We start from the raw sequence: 19,913 nt of genomic DNA, 5'->3' as shown, positions 1-19,913 counted from the left end.
CAGTCCCCACTTACTGCTGATGCTTATCCCTGTTCTTTTGCCTTTAGGCCTGCTTTATCTTTTCAATTTTTTTCTTATCCTTCCATGCCCCCTTTCTCCTGCCTCCCCACCCCCTCAAAAAAAAAAACAAACAAAAAAAACCCTATTGCAAAGCACCTACTGCTTTTCCACTGGCCTTCAAGGAGTAATTGCAGCCTAAGGGCATAGCTTCGTTTAAAAACTGTTACACTGCTCAAACACTTTTTGAAAATTTGACACAGCCTCTGTGGAAACAGGGTCTTATAAATATTTCCTGGGCTTGTCGATACGGAGGGAAATATGTGACTCATCTAAAAAGGATATTATTAAAACTTAAACTGCTGCCTGAGTAACCAGCAGTCACCTAGGAGACTAGCACGCTCACTACACATTCTCTACTTCTTATGTATTAGCTGCATTAAATGAATGGGGTAGCCTCAGTGCAGACAGCTGTGCTGATTTTGGTATGTTTAATTAGGGTTAACTTTTTTCAGGATGGCTGAAACTAAATCTGGAGGATAAAACTAAGCATCAGTGAACTCAATGGCAGAACTCCCACCGACTTAATTGGGATCAGGATTCTTCGCATGTTTGAAATACTTTCAACTTTTTAAAGGCTTTTCTAATATGTATTGCTTGGAAAAGACTTAGATGTTCATGAGGAATGTGGATTTTGGTAAAGTGTGATGAATATTTTAGTTACCAGGAGAAAAAGGCCGAAAACTTCAAAATCTGTGCACAAATCCAGTTTTATTTCAGTTACCTTCTTCAGTAGCTATACAGAATACTTTGGAAACTGGACATTAGCTGAATTAAGTATGATTAGTCTTATTTAAAACCCAAATCTGTGCCCAATCAGTTTTGAAAATCATTGTGCCTGAAGTGTTTTGCTGCTCCTATTTAAAACAAGATCTGACAAATGAAATTGTAAAAAATAAAAAGTAAAAAATGCACAAAACTATCAAAATGGCCTAGAGCATTAAAACCTAAAAGATTTTTTTTAAAAAAAAGGAGCTGCTGTTAGTTGTATCTAATGTACTACCCATAGGTACAAATGACTGGAAGCTTAGAAGTTTATATAGTTATTAATTACATTGAGAGCATACATACACATAGGCCTATTAAGTAGTGTCAGATGATGAGATGATCAGATTTCTGATATTCTCAGTGTGGTATCAGAAGTGGAATTAAAAGGAGGCTAGAATCAGAAAACAAACTACTTAATTCTGACAGAAGCCTAAGAAAAGGCATCTAACCTCTGAAGTAGTTTATGGCACTAGTTAGCTTAGTGTCCCATAATCGGCATTCGCTCGGGGGAACTGCGGGTGGCCTGGAAGCTGCCCTAGTGTACTTCTATGTACAAGGTATAGAAATATAGCTGGCTGTCAGCCTTAGCCATGCAAGTCTTCTGTCCCTGGTTAAACATTCAGCAGGTCTTATGCAAACACGTGCTGGTGCTTCTCAGTTGTTCTCCTGCGGCACTGCTGTTGCCTAAGAGGAAAGAGGAGAGGTTGCTGTTTTAAGGAAAGAGACAGTCACCACCTACTTCATGTTCTCAGCATAGGCCTTTATTCCCGGAGTAGCTCAGCACCTTAAAATACTTAGTGTATTTATTTTCAGTACTCCTTGCCAGAGTTTTATAGAGAGCACTGTGCACCTGACAAAAATCACCCTGTCCATTGGCCCTGTGTGACCACGAGCAAGCCCACAGCAGAAGGGACAGCTGAGGAGTGCTTCCTCCTTCAGGCTGTCTTTTCTCCCTGAATCTCTGCTCTACTTGGTTTGACAGAAACTGTTTGAAAGTCCAGCTTGGGAGGCAGGCTGCAGAGAGAAACCACCTCCCCCAGCAAAATTCCTGGCAGCAGGAACTGATGTGCTGTGACACCCAAGACAAAATTAGTTTTCCCTCAGTGAACTTTCGCATTGGTGTTCTCACGGTTTGTACCTGAACTGTGTAAACAGTTACTTCCACAGGCAAGTCCTTGGACATACTACATACTATTTTTATTACTAGGCCTATATAACTTATTATGTATTTACTGGAGATTTAGTTCTTTAAGACTTCATCATGGCCAGAAGCCACTAGGGATTTACCTGTGTGTTCTACCTGCAGAAAAATTTAAGACTAAGAGGAAGCACTGAATGTGCTTTAGCTAGGCAGATCTTCTCACTCATAAAAGATACACAAGTATACTTTATATTACTCTCTTGGTGTTTTTAACTTACAGCTCTCTGTCTTCCTACATCCTTTTCAGATCTGGTCAGCAGAAGAAAGTTTGATTTTCCAGTCAGCTTTCCAGAAACCCTCACTGAGACCAGAAGGTTTTTGTAGTGTGAAGTCATTTCAGGCAGCTGGATGGCCCAAACTCGCTACCACTTTCCCCGTTACTGGAATTCCATTTACAGGAATTCATGAAAGAGACCCAATGATTAAGATTTACCTCTCTCCTGTAAGCCAGATCCAATTTCCCACAAAAGGTACAAACACTGCCAGATGGTTACAGATCAAGGGTAAGAAAATAGTCCAAGTCAAAACCTTTAGTCTCGCTTGTTATCTTATATACTGCATATTCAATAAACACTTAAAACAAAAAGAAAGCAAGCAAACACTGAATTCTTGTGTGAATTTTGTTCAACATTTTTCCATGTTTATTTCCCTTTAAAATCTGAATTATACATTTGAGTTTACTTTCTCAAGGACCTTTCAAACTCGGAAAGGTCAAAGTTTGTGTTTCAGCTGTTTGGTAAATTGGTAATCACATAATGTGACAAGCTTCAAAGAAATAATTTACACGGTACTTGTCAATTATATAAAACTTTAACTGGATCTTACTAAGGGCTCACTCTGGGAAACTCCTGAGCATTGAACTTCTGGCTTCAGTGAAAGGTGAAAGTGTTCTGTATCTAACAAAACCAAACAGTCTTTGAACCTCTGTGGCTGAACATCAAGTATCTGTCTTTTTTCCCCATATAAGTAGTTATGTTTCCCAATGCATGGAAGAGTGCTAAAAGGAAACCTATTAAACTCTCCCAGATGTCCTAGCTTGGTCCCCCAAAGCTGATCTTTCTTTTCTATCCAACCAAAATCTCATGCCATTGCTCAAGAATGCAGACAACAGCCAGCCAGCCTAGTCTCACCCTCACAGCAAGTCTTTCTGTGTCAAAGTTTTGATTTTAAAGAATTAAATTAAGTTTTTAAAAGAATTCTTTACTTTACAGTAAGCTACAAGGTTTAAAACAACTGACTTGAAATGTGATGCTTTTTGGCAGAACAGTGTAGGCAGGAAATGTTACACATGACTGAAGCTGGCCAAAACAATGTAGCTGCTTCACAGTTTTCCATTGACTAGGTTGCATTTACCATCCTTTGCTGCCTGAAGACGCTTAGCTAGTAGCAAAATTCTCCTTAATCCTCTTCCCTGCTCAGAACTGATCTCCTGCTCATGAAGAGGAGGCGAGCTCCAAAGCAGGGAACTCCACACAGGGAAGTGAGCAATCGACAAACGGAGTAGTATTTGGAACCAGGTTTTACGCTGGTCCTAGACAGGGATGCCCGGGGAAAGGCGGGGCTCCTGGACCTCCTGCCTGTCCTGTCCACCGGCACCCTGCCCTGCGCAGGCAAGAGGGCAGCCCCTCGCGCCCGTCCCGGCAGGGGCCGAGGGCTCGGAGCCCGGGGCAGGGTGTGTTATCTCGTGTTATCTCGTACTTACGCAGAGAGTCCTTTCTCCAAACTGGCTGTAGAAGGTCATCTTGACTTTGTGCTTGTGTCCAGTCCTCTGATCAAAGGTATTACAGCTGTCGAAGGGTGGGCTGTACAAATGCAGGCTAACGGCAGACTCTGTGTGGCTTATGTTCTCCACACGGTGCAGGCCAATGGAGTCTACACCAACGAGGGCATGAAACGAGAGGTTGTGTTAGCGGGAAGATTTAACGAGATCTCAGATGCCTGGAAAAATGCTTTCTAAATCAAAACTCATAGGCAAGCCAGTTAGGCATGCCTGCCCTTTTATGAGCAACAGGTAACTTGGTACAGGGAATTTGACTGCTGTTCTCTAGCACAGCTTCCTAAATACACTGGTAATTCAAAATACCTTATAGCCTTCCACACTTCATGTAACTTCTGGATTATCTGCTACAGGATAAAGGCCAATAGAAATCCAGGGAAACTTAAGAAAGGCCACGCTGTCAGTAATTTTCTAGCTATCACTCCCAAAGGACTTCAAGATTATTTACTTTCCTAGGAGATGCCGTCGTTATAGAAGCTCCAGAAGCAGGAAGGTTTGCGTTTCTAAAAATTAGCAAGACATTTTACAGGGAAAAAGTTTTTGTATTGCTAATTCTCAGCCTGTTAACAAGAATATCAGTCACATTAAAGGTCAGCTACATGTATTTGGGGCATGGACTTATAGACAGAGATATAATTGTCTTCTGCTGTAGGCATCTGTTTCCTTATTAATCCTTCCGATTTATTAGTTTGGAGAACAGGCTTTTCATTTGTCTGCTCTTTTGACTAAGGTGACAAATTAGTAGTGACTGGCATACTTCCAACCTTAACTGAATAGTAAGCATAACTGAACACATAATAAAACAAAGCACTGCCTGTTGTGTGGTTACTAATGAAGTAATGGCACTTTCTGTGACAGTGGAGTAGAAATCAAGCTATTACATAAAAATGTAAGGTATCAAGAATCACATCCATGAAACAAACCATTTCCATTCTATGCTAAAGTGAAGTTTTTGAGTTACTTAAAAGAGACCTTGAATTTAAATTTATGACCCTGCTGTAAAAACAGCTCAGGCCTTTGTACTTGAATTAATGTGTTATATAATACCTAGACCTGTATTGCGCAAGATAGGCATGATACCCTGAGAATCATGAGTCCACTCTTAACTCTGATACATTTGAAGTGTAAGCCCTAAGTGTCATGAACATAGTTTATCTAAATAGAGGACGTAGGGGAAAAAAAGTCTTAAATCTCTAATGGAAGACTTGAATAAACTCTGTTTAGTGGATTCTAACCTTAAAAATAAAGTTCAAGAGCAACCAAGAAGCACACAATAGAAACATGAAGGTCACTCACTATTGAAGTCGTTAGGGCAATCAACACACTGTCAGTGTTTTCCTTCTACTTACTTTCCCTGTTTCTTTTAAACCAAAACATCCATTATGAAACATGGTAGACATCCCAACTGCCTCAGAAAATTGGATACCAAATTTGTTTAAAACAACCAAGGAAGCTTTGGATCAGATGCACACAGGGTACAATTGCTTGCATCGGAAAGAAACGCATCGGTAGGAAAACCTGACTGAGTCTGAGAACTCATATGCCTGGCATGGGAGCATTGGCAGGCGTGTCGAGATGCTTCTTGCATTTCCTGTCCTGTGGATTTTGTGTTCACTTAATGTGGCATACCTTCTACAGAGGGCTGGAGAGCACTAGTCTTTCTTCCCCAATGCCCTCACCCTGGCTTCGTCCATAACCCAATATGAGGCTCCCTCCAGCTGGGGAGTTCCTAAGCTCAGCCCCACTGGGTATGTGCTCCAGTTTTTAACTCATCACATAAAAGGCAGATGGCCCCCTTCTCTGACGCTTTGCCTTTGTTCTGCTGAACTCATTGCTGTTCAGCATGATATGCATTGGCTCTCATAGCATCAGAACACGTTACACCCAGCTGGCCACTCCAGGATGGCCTCCAGCGTCGCACAAGATGGTGATAGTTACAGATATGTGTAATGGCATGGATTTAGGTACCTAGGGAGCCTTACTGGTAGAGACTTAGTCGTGCTTCACCATCTGTGCACTCAGCCAATTTTTTTTGTAGATTGGGTAGACTTGAGCATTTCAATTCTGCTGATGCTGCACCTAAGCGCTACAGTCTTTTGTTGATTTGGACAAGAAGTAGCACTGAGGATCAGGGCCTCTGCTCCTGGCTGGTCAGTTTATTCCACAGACAGCTTTTACATTTTTGACCTAGGATTTCCATGACTGATCAAAAGGGTTATTTCTTTGAAAAAAAAAATCAAGGTGAGTAAGCTATCTAAACTTTGATTCCCTTATTTCTCACCAAATACTATTTAAGGACTATGTTTGCAAGCAATTTCAGATAGTCGTTAGGGACACAGCGGTAAAGGCTGCTTGATCTAGAGGAGATACCCAGCATATTTAAGTATCAAGCAATTGCTGCAATGTCTTCAGAGCAGTTAAAAGGACATTTTTTAATTGTTTTACTGAATCTAAATACAGGTTTGTGCAGAATCTAGAGAGCCACATTCTTAAACTGTGCATAAAGCCATTAGTATTATACTGTTAAAGGTAGGAGACTAGAGAACAGATGAACTCTTCTGTTAGGAATAATAGCCATGGATAGGTAGCTGTCAAAACAAGCTCAATAGCTTACCATTAATGTAGGCACATTGATTTTCCCTCAAAACTCGTTCTGATTTCTTAGTCATTTCACCATTCCCTTTTTTCTCAGGCCATTCAAACAGGGTCTCCTTTAGATTTCCCTGGAGGATCTTCATAAAGCAGTGTGAGTCAGTGTGATCATGGATGCTGCTATATATGTGAAAAGAATAACCAAGCTCAGTGTGATATACATATTTAATTTCAGTACAGCAAATAGGACAGATGGCATAGCATATTATATCTGGACATAGTCCTAGAATGACATGCCATTGTACAAAAGTCTTAGGAAAAAACGATTCTCAGTAACTAAGATATGCCTACTTTGCTACTTTAGAAATGTATTGGGATAAGCTCACATACAGCAGAACTTGGAGAAGACTCAGCTATTGATCAGTCTATGACTTTGCCACACAGAAATACAAAGGAAGTCTGGAGGAGGGAGGAGGACAGAAAAATTCTTCAGAACACAAACACTCTTGTGGGCCAAGAAACAGAACAATGCTTTGCACAGTGACCCCAGGCAGAGGCTGGTATAAACTTGCAAGTATACCTGATATTTGCAGATCCACCATGCTCGCTCTCGAAATGTGAGAGACAGGAGCGACTTCTGCTTAATTTCTGTGGTCTCTTTACTGCTGGGGTGCACAGGTATTTGTTGAAGAGAAAAAAAAATGGGGTACCTCTCACTCTGACAGTACTGAGTACAACCAGCTACAGTAAGCTGTTAATTTCACTAGTTTGGCAAAACATGAACAAACCAGCAGGATCTGGTATGATTTGCCTGCTTGCTAGATCTGTCTGATTGCTCTGAAGTATGTTTTAATTGCTACATTTGGAGACACATGGGCTAGATATGTAGTTTAGTTTTTGTTTTATTCTTTTTAAATAGAGGACTAACTGTTACAGAACTCAATGGGATTAGGACAAAGGGAGACCTCTCCACTCATCGGGGGCAATGAAGAAGGGGGGATTTGATCCTCCTGGAAGTACAGTGCTAATGAGTTTAAATCAAAAAGTTGGTACTTGCACATTACTGTTTTCAGTAAACAAATGTCAGGGTTTCTTACTAACCGAGACACCAAGAGAGCAGCGCTTGCTTCAGGCACAGAACAGTTCACAAATGCCACGTTGTCAGGCTCCTTCCACAAGCCATGAGAACAATCTGATCCTCCTCATGTAGGAAGCAAAAACAACTTGTGGTCTCAGTTTAGCCCTAGCAAATGCTTATCCAACTCAAACACGGTTTGACATAAATTACAGGCTTTGTCGGAATAGCCTGGAAGGAGCAGAGGTGGTGGATTTGGTTCCTATATCCCTCTGAGTATAACATCATGGCATCCCCTAGAGAATACTGTAAATGTTCAATTGCATGCTCAATTAAAACAAACAAAAAACCAGCTCTGACATATCCTTAGGTTTTCTATTTATATGCAAGAATAATCAGTCAAAACCTGCAAGTTTGGTTATTCCATATTTTTTTTTAGCCAACATTTTGTGAAAGACCCTCCAAGGGACAGATCCTGCCCTCACGTTTGTAGGACTACACAACTCAGTGTACACAACTCCAGAGACCACATCAGCAGTGTGGTCTATTTTGAGGGAGCAGATGGGATGCATAAACCTAAAGAAAGCCAAGTACTTCTGGAAAGGGGCTCCCTCCTCACAGCCCGCAGTCATAACCCAAACCTATTTTTCTCATCTTGTCACAGAGGTGGGATTTAAACACCATGAGAGAACAAAGACTAAATTGCACCAAGTCCTGCTTTTGCAACCGAGCGTTGTATGGGACAGCTTCAACAGGGTCTGTTCAACCTCTTCTGTCCACAGGACCCGCTGTATCTCTGGGACTAAAAACTTCCTCTGAGAGAAGGGAAGCTTAGATTTGGTAGGAAAACAGAGCATTTTTAAAAGCGTGCTCTAAAAATGTCCATGAAGTACAAACTTGCAAAAGATATAGGAAATATTCAGGACTGCTATAGCAATAGGAGCTCTGCTCTGCTTAGTTTCCAGACACTTTCTGATAGCTCACGTAGGGCTGATTATTTGTGTCTTTTTGTATGACAGTGAAAGATACAGTGGCTTTATATGTGTTTGCTAAAACCATAGTCTTTGGATACGAACCTGCCATGCCCTTCACCCCAGCACAAGATCATCAAGTTGAACTTTCCATTTCCATTGTCCACAAGATTTCTCGTATACCTGAAATAATACAAAGTGTTTGCTTTTTACTGTACTGATGTGCCTATAAAAAACAAAATTATACAAACATGTTTATGAAGGAAGATAATTAAATATAAAATCCTTTTTCTCCTTTTTCTTGAAAGCCAAGTTTTACTTGGAAAAAAATGAAATTGTGTTTTTAAGCTTTTTTTTTGGTAAGAGTTTTTTTTCTGGGAAGGAAAAAAATGAACATATTTAATATTTTATAATCATATTGCTTTTGAATTACATAGATGATTGAAGTTTGGGAACTGTGAGTCTGAGACTAATGTGGTAGACAGGATCAAATCAAAATAGTTATTGAATGAAGTCACTTCAGCAGCTGGCTTATAATTAGAAACAGAGGACTGCAATGAAACAAGAAAAATACATGGTTACATTCTTCTGCAGCTCCTTTTCAGATATTCTTGGCTTTCCTTCTGTTACACAGCACCCATTTGTACAAAGCCAAAAAAACAAAGATGTCAGGCTTTCCGTACATGGTCCTCCTACTCTGTTCCCGAAAGTTCTACAACTTGTACTGTAGCATTTGTGTGTGGATAAAACACCTGTGGGGTAATTTCTACCAGCATCTACTTCTAAACAAAGTTTATCAGAGCAAGATTTCTCAACAAAATTTTTCATGTGCTACCTTACAGGTGGCACAGAATAAGCTTGCTCCTAAAGGCTTTTTATCGATATGTGTGTTCTAGACTGATTTGCTCTCAGGGCTTGAAAACATCTTTAATAGCAACATCTTATGTTTGTTTCCTTGTACTCTCCTGCAAGCTTCCCCTGAGCTGCCGCTCGTCTCGTCCTATTGAAGAGTTCACTAGAGAAGGGACTGGGATTTTGCTCTATACGTTACTTTCCATAGTGGGGCTCTTCTGATCCGGGGCTGGTGCTTCTAGCTGTTATGGTGCAAGTAACCCAGTAGGACCCTCTGGTTTCATTTTAGTTTTAGTCATGACTATTCACACTTTGCCAAGTGCCTTGGCACTTACGCCGATGATAGGACGCCTCACTCTCACCTCAAAGATGCAAGCAGGGGCACACAGAAAGCGCACTGATGTCAACTGAATGTTTTTACATTAGTTTCCCTATAAGACCACTCTATTCTAATCAAGATAGGATGCTCATAATTAATTACTTTCAAAGCATAACATGTATATCTATATGCTGCCTCTCCCTGCATCCACGATTTGTGCGTGTATTAGGTAGACATATTTTTCCCATGATGACAGTACATAAGCAATCAATGCTGGCATTTGTCTGAACTTTTCAAGTGTTGTTATTTCTGTACAGCGGGTCTGGCTGGCCAAAAGAAAAAAAAAAAAAAAAAAGCTGCCATGCATACTTCTAATGTTAGCACACTTTGTTTTTCTGATTCTTAGTTTCCTATGTTCTGTTACAAATTTTGTGATTTGCTCTGAATGGAGGATAGTCAACGTGAGGTGAAAGGAGGCTAAAAAAGTCAAGCCAGAGTGATGCTTTCATGATAGCAAGGTTAAAAGGAAGAGTTTTGGGGTCTGGGTTTTTCTTTCGTTTGTTTTTTAAAGGAAGTGCTCAAATAAAATGTATTTTATTAAAATTCATATTCATAAAAATTTATTTTATTTGAGCATATATTGCATTTTAATATGCATTGAAATATATATTGAATGTATATTGAAATTTACGACAGGAAAAAATTAGTTGTTAGCAAAGTCGGAGCAACTCAAAACCTTAACAGGTATTTTTCCTTCCTTCTGGCATGCAGCAAAAAGCCTCGACCTGCACTACCCCGGCGGAGGAAGGGCCCGATGCGTGGGGGGCAGACGGCTCCCGACCCACCGGTAAGGGAATACAGGCAGGGAATACAGGCACCGGCTCCTCTCCAAAAACCAAACACCCACTTTGGCGGGGTCTGCTCCCCCACCCCAGCACACCGCGCAACCCCCGCGCCGTGGTTTCTGCTGCCGAAATCCTTCTCTTGGGTTGTTTTTTTCACCTTTTTTTGGTTGTTTTTAATTATTTGGGTTGCTTCAGCGCGTTTCTGTCTCTTCCGTGGGTTATCCCCGCGGGCCGGAGCGGCACCACGCCGAGGCGGTCCCCCCGCTGCGGTCCTGCGGGCCAGCCCCGCCGGGGGTATCCCGGGGGGGGCCGGCCCGCAGGACCGCAGCGGGGGGACCGCCGGTGCCGGGTGCGGGGCAACCGCCCGCCCGTTCCCGCCGGTGCCGCCATTGGCCGCCGCCGCCCCGCCCGCTCCCCGCCCCCGCCCGACCCCGCCGCGGTGCCCCGCGGAGCGGCGCCGACCCCCCCGCGCTCCCCGGGGGCTTTTGTCCTTCGCCCCCCCTCGGCGAGCTGCCGGAGGGGCTGCGGGCCGGGTCGGGGAGCGTCTGCCCCGCTCCCCGTCCGCCGCTCTGCCTCGCCGCCGGCCCCGCTTGCACGGTGAAGGGCGCGGCGCCGGGGGCTTCCTTACCGCGCGGTGCGTGTGTGTTTGGGGGGTTGTACCTGTACTGGTCGAATTTGGCGTACTGCAGCCACTCCTCGGGGTTGCTCTCGTACGACTCCATCAGCGCCTGCACCTCCTCCACGCTGACCTTGTCCTCGGCGAATATCCGATGCAGGATGCGGACCAGCTCCTCCAGGCTCCGCGCCTTCCACGTCTCCGTCTGCACCGGCTGCTCCATCATCGCCGGTTGCTCCATCGCCGCCAGCCGCTGCCCCCGGCCGGCCCCCGCCGCCTCCCTTTATGCGCCGGGAGGCACGGCGGGAGCCTACCACCGCCCCGGCGGGCGGAGGGGCCGGGCGGCGGCGGCGGGCGGGCCCGCGGCCAGCCGTGCCCGTCCCCGGGAGCGGGGCCACCGACCCCGGCGGGCGGGGGCAGCCAGAGCCGGCTGCGCGGGCGCGCCTCGCACCGCCTGCTGCTGCCTGCCCCCGGCCGCCGGCAGACCGGCCGTCCAGCGAGCCGCGGCCGTGCGGGAAAGCCGCTCTGCTTTCACGCCTCGGGCAGGCAGGCAGGCGGGCAGGCAGGCGTTCGGCTCTCTCGTATCCCCCGCGGAGGGAATACGGAGAGAAAGAGTGGCGGTCGCTGCCGGGGGGGAAGCATCTCTGCCGGCAGGAGCCTCCACGCAGCTCTCCCTCTCTCTACCTGCCAGGCCTCTTGGTGCGCGCATCCGCATCCCCTTTGGACGAGGTCTGCGGCTTACGAAGCGTGGCCCGCTGCTGCCTCTGTTACTTACATCACAGAGGAAGAAGCTTCCAGGCAGATGAGCTGCAGCAAAGAACTGTTAATTTGAGGCTGGCCTCACAAAAATGCATCTAGAAGCTCTATTTAAAAGCAAAACAAAACACAGTGGTATCTAATTAACACAAAATTGCCGCTGGAGGTTACATTAATACAGCCTGCCTGTTGAAAGTGCTGTTCCTTGAAAACCATGCCCTCTGCAGTCACATTTAGGGCTGCTGTGAACATTAGCACTCAGCGTGACACCTAGAAATGTAAAGCATGGGACAAAGGAGGGCAGGCTAAGATGACAGACCGTCCTCACACTCCTTAGTCTGTCAAACCTATATACTGGCTGCAGAGCAAGCAGATGCCATGCCAGCTGTCTTCATTTCCAGTTCAACTGTTAACAGGATGTTTATTAACCATGAATTCTGGCAATGGAATTCACTATACATCATAGAATCGTGTTTTAAAAAATCCATCTTTTCTTTCTAAAAAAAAAAAAAAAAGAGTTCAGCTATTTAGGTCTGCCTGATGATTGTGGGGCTGGAAGTAAGCAGATTGGTGTTGCTGTTTGGTGTTGCCATTTGCTGTAACTCTGAGGCTTAAAGGTGCTCACAATACTGGTAGCTTGCCATTTCCCTCAGAGACAGTTACATTGAGGGATTTCTAGTGTGCCTGCTTTCCCTTCCCTCTTCCTGACCTGTGCATCAAGTAGGTGTGAGAAAAAGAAGCACCATGAATACATTAGCTACAACTCGAGAGGCTGGATGAATTTCTGGCTCCACTGCAGATTTAAATGGGTCTGGGATCTAGTGCATTGAAGTGAAATATGAGTGAATGTACCGAATCGGTACATTGTCAGGCATCAGTCCAGAACCTCTCCTGGCACACAGAAAGCAGACCCAAACTTATTGCTACTTTTTTAACAGGTTGCGTTTGTGTGTGCATGTGTGAGAGAGAACTGTGGTGATTTCAAGCAGACTTTTTAAGGTCTGAAAGAACCTAAGACCGTCCTGAATCTCTGAAATGCAACCAGGATACGCCAGCACTGATATCAACAGCCGTTGTGTGGTTAAAGAAGAAGACATCTAGTCTTCCTGGGAGATCTGCATATAATGAACAGACACATCACTTCCCTTGGTAGCTTGATCAAATTCACAGTTAAGAACAAGTGCCTTGTTTCTTAATGAAATTTGCCTCAAGTCCATTTTAGCTATTGGTTGGTGTCAAAAGATTGTATGGGCAAGTAGCACTTCTTTTCTGTACTTGCTTGAGTATTCCCATATGGGCACCATTAAAACTGCTGTAGGTTGCAAAGAGTTAGAATTAGTGCAAAACACCATATGCATATGTGCATAGGCCATTTATTTCAAAGGCAGAATTCACATAATTTTAGAGGTTGTTGGAAACACTGCCTGAAGGAATAAAATATCTTACAAGAATAAGTTGTTGTAAGGATCACCAAAATGTTTGTGAAATGACCAGTGAGATAAGCTTTTGATTATTTTTTTGTTTTATTCTGATATTCCCAGGATCTGATTTAAATTATTTTCCAGCAGTTATAATGTCTCTCTGCTTATTTGTACACCTATGTGTTTGGTGATGTTCTGGTATTTAAATCCAGAAAAAAATTGAATTATGCTTCTGCTGTTAATCCCAGAAACCTCAGAACTTTGATTCCTTTGCTACAATGTTGATGGGATCATTAGTGATGCCTTTACTGCTAGTAAAAGCAAAAGGACATTTTATACCTTCCTCTGTTACAATTAAGGGATCAGGCTGGATCTACCTATTGCAGTTTCAAACTGCTGTTGTTGTTTATTATAGCTCACCTATATTGCTGTACCAATTTGTCAAAGTTCTTTCCTCGATTACCAAAAACTTAAATTTCTCTAGTAGTAATAGAAAATCTTATGCTTTTATTTGCTCCTATGCAAAAGTGTACACAGTTTTTGATTTTGAATCTTTCAACATTACTTGTTGATCCTGAAAACTTCTACAGGAGTTGATTACTTGATTGCATGAAAATCACTAGGAACAATATTTATGGCTCTCCAGCTTGTGTTTTTGCTAATACCCCATTGACAGAAATGGCGCAAGGATCTGAGCACATACAGCAGTTAACAGATTCTAGCCTCAGTCACTGAGGGTATCTGTCACTGAAAATTAAAAAAAAAGAAAAGAGAGCATTGTAATCCACAGAGCATAGGAATTGTCTTCACATTCTCAGTTGTGTTTCTTATAAAGGAGTGTACAGTATTTTACCCATTTCCTTTTATTTCTGAAAATCATATATTCATACCCCTGTAGAAATTAACTATTGCACATATTTCTCAACTGTTTCGTGGTTATAGAATAATTCTCAGCCTATGGGAGGATTTATTCCAACAAGTGCAAGGGATGTTGTAACTTTCAATTTTATAGCAAAAAGCTTAGGTCCTTTTTAAGACTGATTACTTAAAGCTTATTTGGAAAAATAAGTCCAAAGTTGAGGCAAATGGCACAGTGATTCACATCTAGGTATCTTACAATGCAGGATGCAACACTGCAGCTGGCGCTCAGTGCCTCAGGAGCTGGACTGCACACCAGTAATGGTATCACGGATAGTCACACATCAATGAAGGCTAAAAAACTACAGAAACAATCATTTTTTATCAGAACTCTACTGTACCAACACACCTCACAAATCAGATCTCTTACCCTCTCTTTGGGTAGCACTAGTTCTCTGTCTTTGGCTTTTCATAATTAGCAGGTACTAATTATTAGCAGGTACTATATTCTCATTAAATAATTCTGCAAGAATTACATTTGCTAGTTCCCGTAATCAGGCTCTCATATCTTGTTTCTCTGATAAATGAGCTATTGAGCTTTGCTTAATGATGGCACACCGTGGTGTTTCTTGGAGGAGATACGTAATCACATTTGGTTCTCCTGAATCTTTACGATGCTATGACATCCGTAGGATTTTGCATGGGTACTTCATACTCATGTGTTCAAATACCACAGTCCCTGAAGTGGATCTATATTCTTTGGGCTACAGAGAAAGAGCAAGCATGTAGCTTCAGGGAAGAAGCATAAAGGTCTAAGGTCTTTTCCTGTATTTCACATTATGCAGCTCTCATGAAAAGCACAGAACCCTCAGAGGGTTCACACAGAAAGTGAATCAATCTTGCATTCTTCATGAAGTAACGTCATTGAGAGGCAGAGAGGAAACCCATAAACCACTCCTGCTGACACCCTGACAGTTAAAACCTTGTCTTGGAAAATAGGAATTTGGGCTTTAACCACAGAAACTTTGCTTTACGGACAAATGCCCAAGCACTCAACTATTATCCAAAAGACAGGTGTAAGCACTTCAAGAAATCATTGGACACAACATCTCACTCCAAGAGAGACTTACCAGCTGAAGTGCCCGAGCATATACTGGCATCTCACCTCCTATTGGGGTGCAGCTTACAGGGTTTTTCTCCTGATTTATTGAGAAAAATCTTCAATTAAGATTGATGGAATTAATGAACTCCAGTGTTAGACACTTTGCACCATGTATTGGGCCTGAATATGTAGCTTGGGATTTAAGATTTTGTGATGCATCTTGTCATTCCAAATAAAAATTGTGGGCAAGTCAAAAGTGGGATCCAAGGTGTCTGAATTCTCAGACTGTTACAGCAAAAAACTATACTGTGTCTCTTTGGTCTGTTAGCCTGGACAGATAATAGCACTTCAACCCAGTAACCAGCATCTACATCTCCTCCAGATACTATGACTTTCATCCCTTTACCAATGGTATTAAGTCTCTGCTCACCTAAGTTTCTTTATGTTTGTAGAGAGGGCTTTTTAAAGAGAAAATCTGGATCTGCAGCCGTAGTGCACATTTTGGGGCTACATGACTCAATGGCAATACCTCTTTGAGGAGGCTTAAGAGAGCATTTTGTCACACAGATCATAATACAGATAAAAGGTTAATGACCTATGCCAGGAAAACTCACTGTACTGAAATACAACACTGTGTAGTCCCAAAGCATTACAAAAGGGTTATTGCCTTTTCCTTTAAGCTTTGTATGATTTTAAGAAGGACTGCGTCCTGCATTGGAAAACCTGAAGTGCCTCAGTCTCTGACGCCTAGAGTTCTGTCCCTTTTATTTCACGTGAAGGTCTTTGAACTCTTGGAAGGATACCAATTGCACAGAACAGACTTTTCAGGTTATAATCAGGAGGAAACGTAAGTAAATGTTTGTTGCAGACGTCACTCAGATTGTTATTTGGAAGCAATGCGCCATCTAAAGCAGCAGTTCACAAACTCTGATCTGGAAGACCAAGCTAAATGATTATGGAGCGCTGCATCCAGGTGGGTCTGTGGAACAGCACTGCAGTGTTCCTCAGTCATATAATCTGGAAAGTGAGATTGATCCCTCAGTACACAACAGATTTTGCATGAGGACCTGCTGCTTGCACAGTGATTCACAAAAAAAGCCTGAGAACAAATTGTATCAAACATAGATCATGCAGTGAAACATCATCAGACTACAAAACGCAGTAAGCAATGAGTGAAACGAGGGCACCACATACTAAGTCATGCCATACATTGAAAATGGTAACAACTACTAAACAGCATGTGTACTGCTGAAGAGAAAAAATAAACCGCACTGTAGAGCTGTGAGGCATTAAACCACATAGCACAGAAAGGACTCTTGGAAGAAATCAGTTTGACCCACTTCTGGTGGGAGGTTAGTACACTATGCATGTGTTATAAATAAAATATAAAATATTGACATTTCTCTCTGTGTCTCTTTATATACAAGAAAACTAAGGTGCTGGCTAGTCTTCTCTGCACTAACAATATTTACTGTGTAGTTTTCTGTCTGGAGCCCTTCTCTTCTTTGAGGTTTCCTTTTTCAGAGCTGAAGAGTTCCTAATGCGTTTTAGTTCCCAAGAGTTGCTAGGGTTATTAGTTCTGGGTTTGAGGAAGACATTTCTGTCTGCTTTAACGTCATATACTGATTTTTGCAATTGGAACTCAAACCTCCTTTTTTTTTTTATGCTTACGCCCTCCATGCAATTATATATTAACACTATATTCACTCAGTCCAATTGATATATATTTTTATATATATATTATATATAAATAATTTTCATGTGGAATTATTCCATGAGAAGATACAGAGCAAGGACACTGAGACTCCTGTACTTTTTCCAAAATCTTACTAATTAATGTTCATCATCTACTTCTAATAAGGAAAGGTATGAGTGAATTGAGATGCATAAGTAGTACTTCCTTACCATCTATAATCTGCATCCTTAACAATAAATGTTGTAGAATCTAGCTATTGGTAAGTACTTAGAGCAAGAATACATGTGATGATTACATGCAGGGAAAGCTGGAGAACCATTGAAAAAAAGTTCCGAGATTGCTCCTGAAGTTCAAAGAGGGACAATGTTTTTCTCCCCAAAGTTTAATTCTTCTCAATGTGCATACAAGGGATCAAATCTCACCTGAAATTGGAACTGTGTATTCACTAACAAATATCCAAGGACTGCCCTCTGGCACAGAGACCAACTTGTAAAGAACAGTTTGCATCCACATTATTTACCTTTTAACCTCCAGAACAGGCTGGTCACGTCCAAAGGGCCCATGAGCAACGGTGCCTTGCCAACTCCTGCACTGTGCACAGGCCAAAATCTGTGCCAGCAACTGTTCTCCCAACTAAGTGTACAGATGACTGAGCTACAGAGCCACAGAAAATTTCCTGGCCCTACTGAGTCTAGAGACACAGATGTAGTGTGACTGGCTTGACATTAAGCTTTTAACATACATACTTTGGTGTCTCTTTAGTCAACAATGTGATTCATTCAACCTTTCTTAACCACCTATTTCAGGACAAAACAACCTCTAAATGAGTTTTTGTCTCTCTAGATATTTTGGCATCAGGTCAAAAGTTTTCTGACTAAAACACAGTGAGATGCACCTGACATCTCACAGCATTACGGCTATTAAAGCAAGTGCAAAGCAGGGACAAGAAAAATATGTAGAATTTTCTGATGTTTAGCCTTGGAAGCATATTAAGTATGATGCTAGCAAAGCTGAAGCATGGTCTCCGCAAATAAGAACAAACACATTTAACATGCTTTCTTTTGTTCTCTTGATGATGCAATACAAAACAAGGCTGAAAACACTTTTTGTTTTTTAATGCACACAGCATTTTATACAAGCTCATAATAGAGTCATAATCATCATGAAAAACCCAGAGTTAAAGGCATTTCCCCCCTTTTTTGTCTCATCTCCAAGTATGATGTTGTAGTACAATAATGCCTTGAGTAACCTTTGTACAACATCCCTGAAGAGTATTTAAGACTTCAGAATAGTCATGAACAGCGCAAGCCAAAAGCTTGTGCAACTAAAAGCAGAATTTGATCTGCAAAATGAGCATGAACAGCAGCAATGGATAAACAGAAGTTGCTTTAGAGTTGAGAAGGAGTTTGCAGGATGGATGTGTGAATCTCTACCCCCCCACCTTGATTTTACTGTAGATCAGTACATTCAAGATTATGTTGTGGGGATAATTAACACAGACACATCTTCTGTTAATAACTTAGCAGTAATTCTTCAAGACTTAAAGTAAAGATGACATTTGCTCAATATGCACACAGGTGACAAGACTATGTATTTTATCATTTCACTCTCAAGGTTAACTTCAGTTTCACTTAGCTCCTTCATGTTTTCCATGTGCTTTTAAGACTAGTTCAAGCTACAAATTAGAATTTTATGATTAATGCTAGTCTCTAAACCATTATCTGAATAATAATTCATATAAATAATGCCTCCCAGTTTAGAGGGCTTGAACTTGGTGATTGTTACCTTGGAAACAGGATAACTGAATTTTGCATAGCACTATTTTTTAGTATCGGGATGTGGTGAAGTACTCAGCCTTTCATAAAACCAGTATAATAATTTTCCTTTCCAATACTTATCTTTATTTTTCAATCTTTAAAAATTAGTTTATTTACTGAATTTTTCCAATTGGCCCATTCTGTTAATTCAATTACATAAAATCAAGTGAATTAAATTATATGACAAATATTGGTAGCTCCGTACTGTAACATGTTTGGGTGGAACACAAAATACTCTAAGTCTACACTTTTTTTTTGCTCTGCATCTCTCTCAGACTTGCCCAAAAGGTCAACTGTTACTTCCATATCCTTCTTCCTCCCACTGTAGCAATTGAAGTCACTTAAACTATACAGTCAACACTTTTGCTCGCGGCATACTGAATACAGAGAACATATTTCATGTTCTACTTAAGCTTCTGATGTTTCCAATTTACTGGAATTTTTCTTTTTAAAGAGATAATTACATACATTTTAAAGCATTTCAGGGTCACCTATGATTTTAGATGCTATAACTGTCATTTCTCAAAATATGAGATTTTACATGCCTTTTGCAAGCTTCATCTTTTGCAAATTCTACAAGCAATGTGCTGCTAATCGTTTATTTTTTCACCCAACACATTATCTACTTGACATGTTTGCCGTCTAGTCTGTTATTTAAGAATATGCACAAGGAAAAGTTTCTGCCACTTAAAACACTGTGACTCCAGACAGAGAAAGCCCATGGTCCTTAAGGAATTACCAGAGATAAACAAGCACTGACTACCTCCACTAATGTGAGAAGGTAGAAAACTACACGGAAATGTGGCAAAAAGGAGAAGTCTCTCCATAAAGAAAGTACAGAAGCTACAGGGGGGAATTAGTAGAATTGGAACTGGCAGTTGTTGAAAGGAACAGAATAAAGGCAGCCACTTAGAGCATTCAGGAAACAGAAAGCAAGAGCTGGATCAGGTGAGTAGGTACTGTATACTGCTAAACTAGGGGCCAAGAAATAATTAGTTGGGGTTGGAGAAAAATTAAGAGCACAAAAGTGCTGGAGCAAACAGTAATAAATAAATATTGTTCAAGGAACAAGCTGAATCTTAAATAAATGAATAATTCAAATCTGCATGAGTAAGTCATCCAAGTTCAAAAATGCATGTGGTGAATAAAAGAAATCCAAACCATTACCATGTGTTTTATGCTACTGGACT

At 41.7% G+C, this 19,913-nt stretch overlaps 1 protein-coding gene across 1 annotated transcript; it reads right to left on the bottom strand.

The window, feature by feature from the left end:
• Positions 1 to 749: 749 nt before the first annotated feature.
• Positions 750 to 11,571, bottom strand: CDO1 (cysteine dioxygenase type 1). The gene is made up of 5 exons (XM_072859031.1): positions 11,118 to 11,571; positions 8,547 to 8,624; positions 6,418 to 6,575; positions 3,729 to 3,898; positions 750 to 1,509 (listed from the first exon to the last, which is right to left on the bottom strand). Exons 1-5 carry the CDS (start codon positions 11,312 to 11,314, stop codon positions 1,480 to 1,482), a joined length of 633 nt encoding a protein of 210 aa, XP_072715132.1. The 5' UTR covers positions 11,315 to 11,571; the 3' UTR covers positions 750 to 1,479.
• Between the last annotated feature and the right edge of the window lie 8,342 nt (positions 11,572 to 19,913).

This window comes from Ciconia boyciana, chromosome 4 (assembly GCF_034638445.1).
Source record: "Ciconia boyciana chromosome 4, ASM3463844v1, whole genome shotgun sequence".
In the NCBI taxonomy this organism is placed as follows: domain Eukaryota; kingdom Metazoa; phylum Chordata; class Aves; order Ciconiiformes; family Ciconiidae; genus Ciconia; species Ciconia boyciana.
This window is presented reverse-complemented; position numbering and strand designations above follow the sequence as displayed.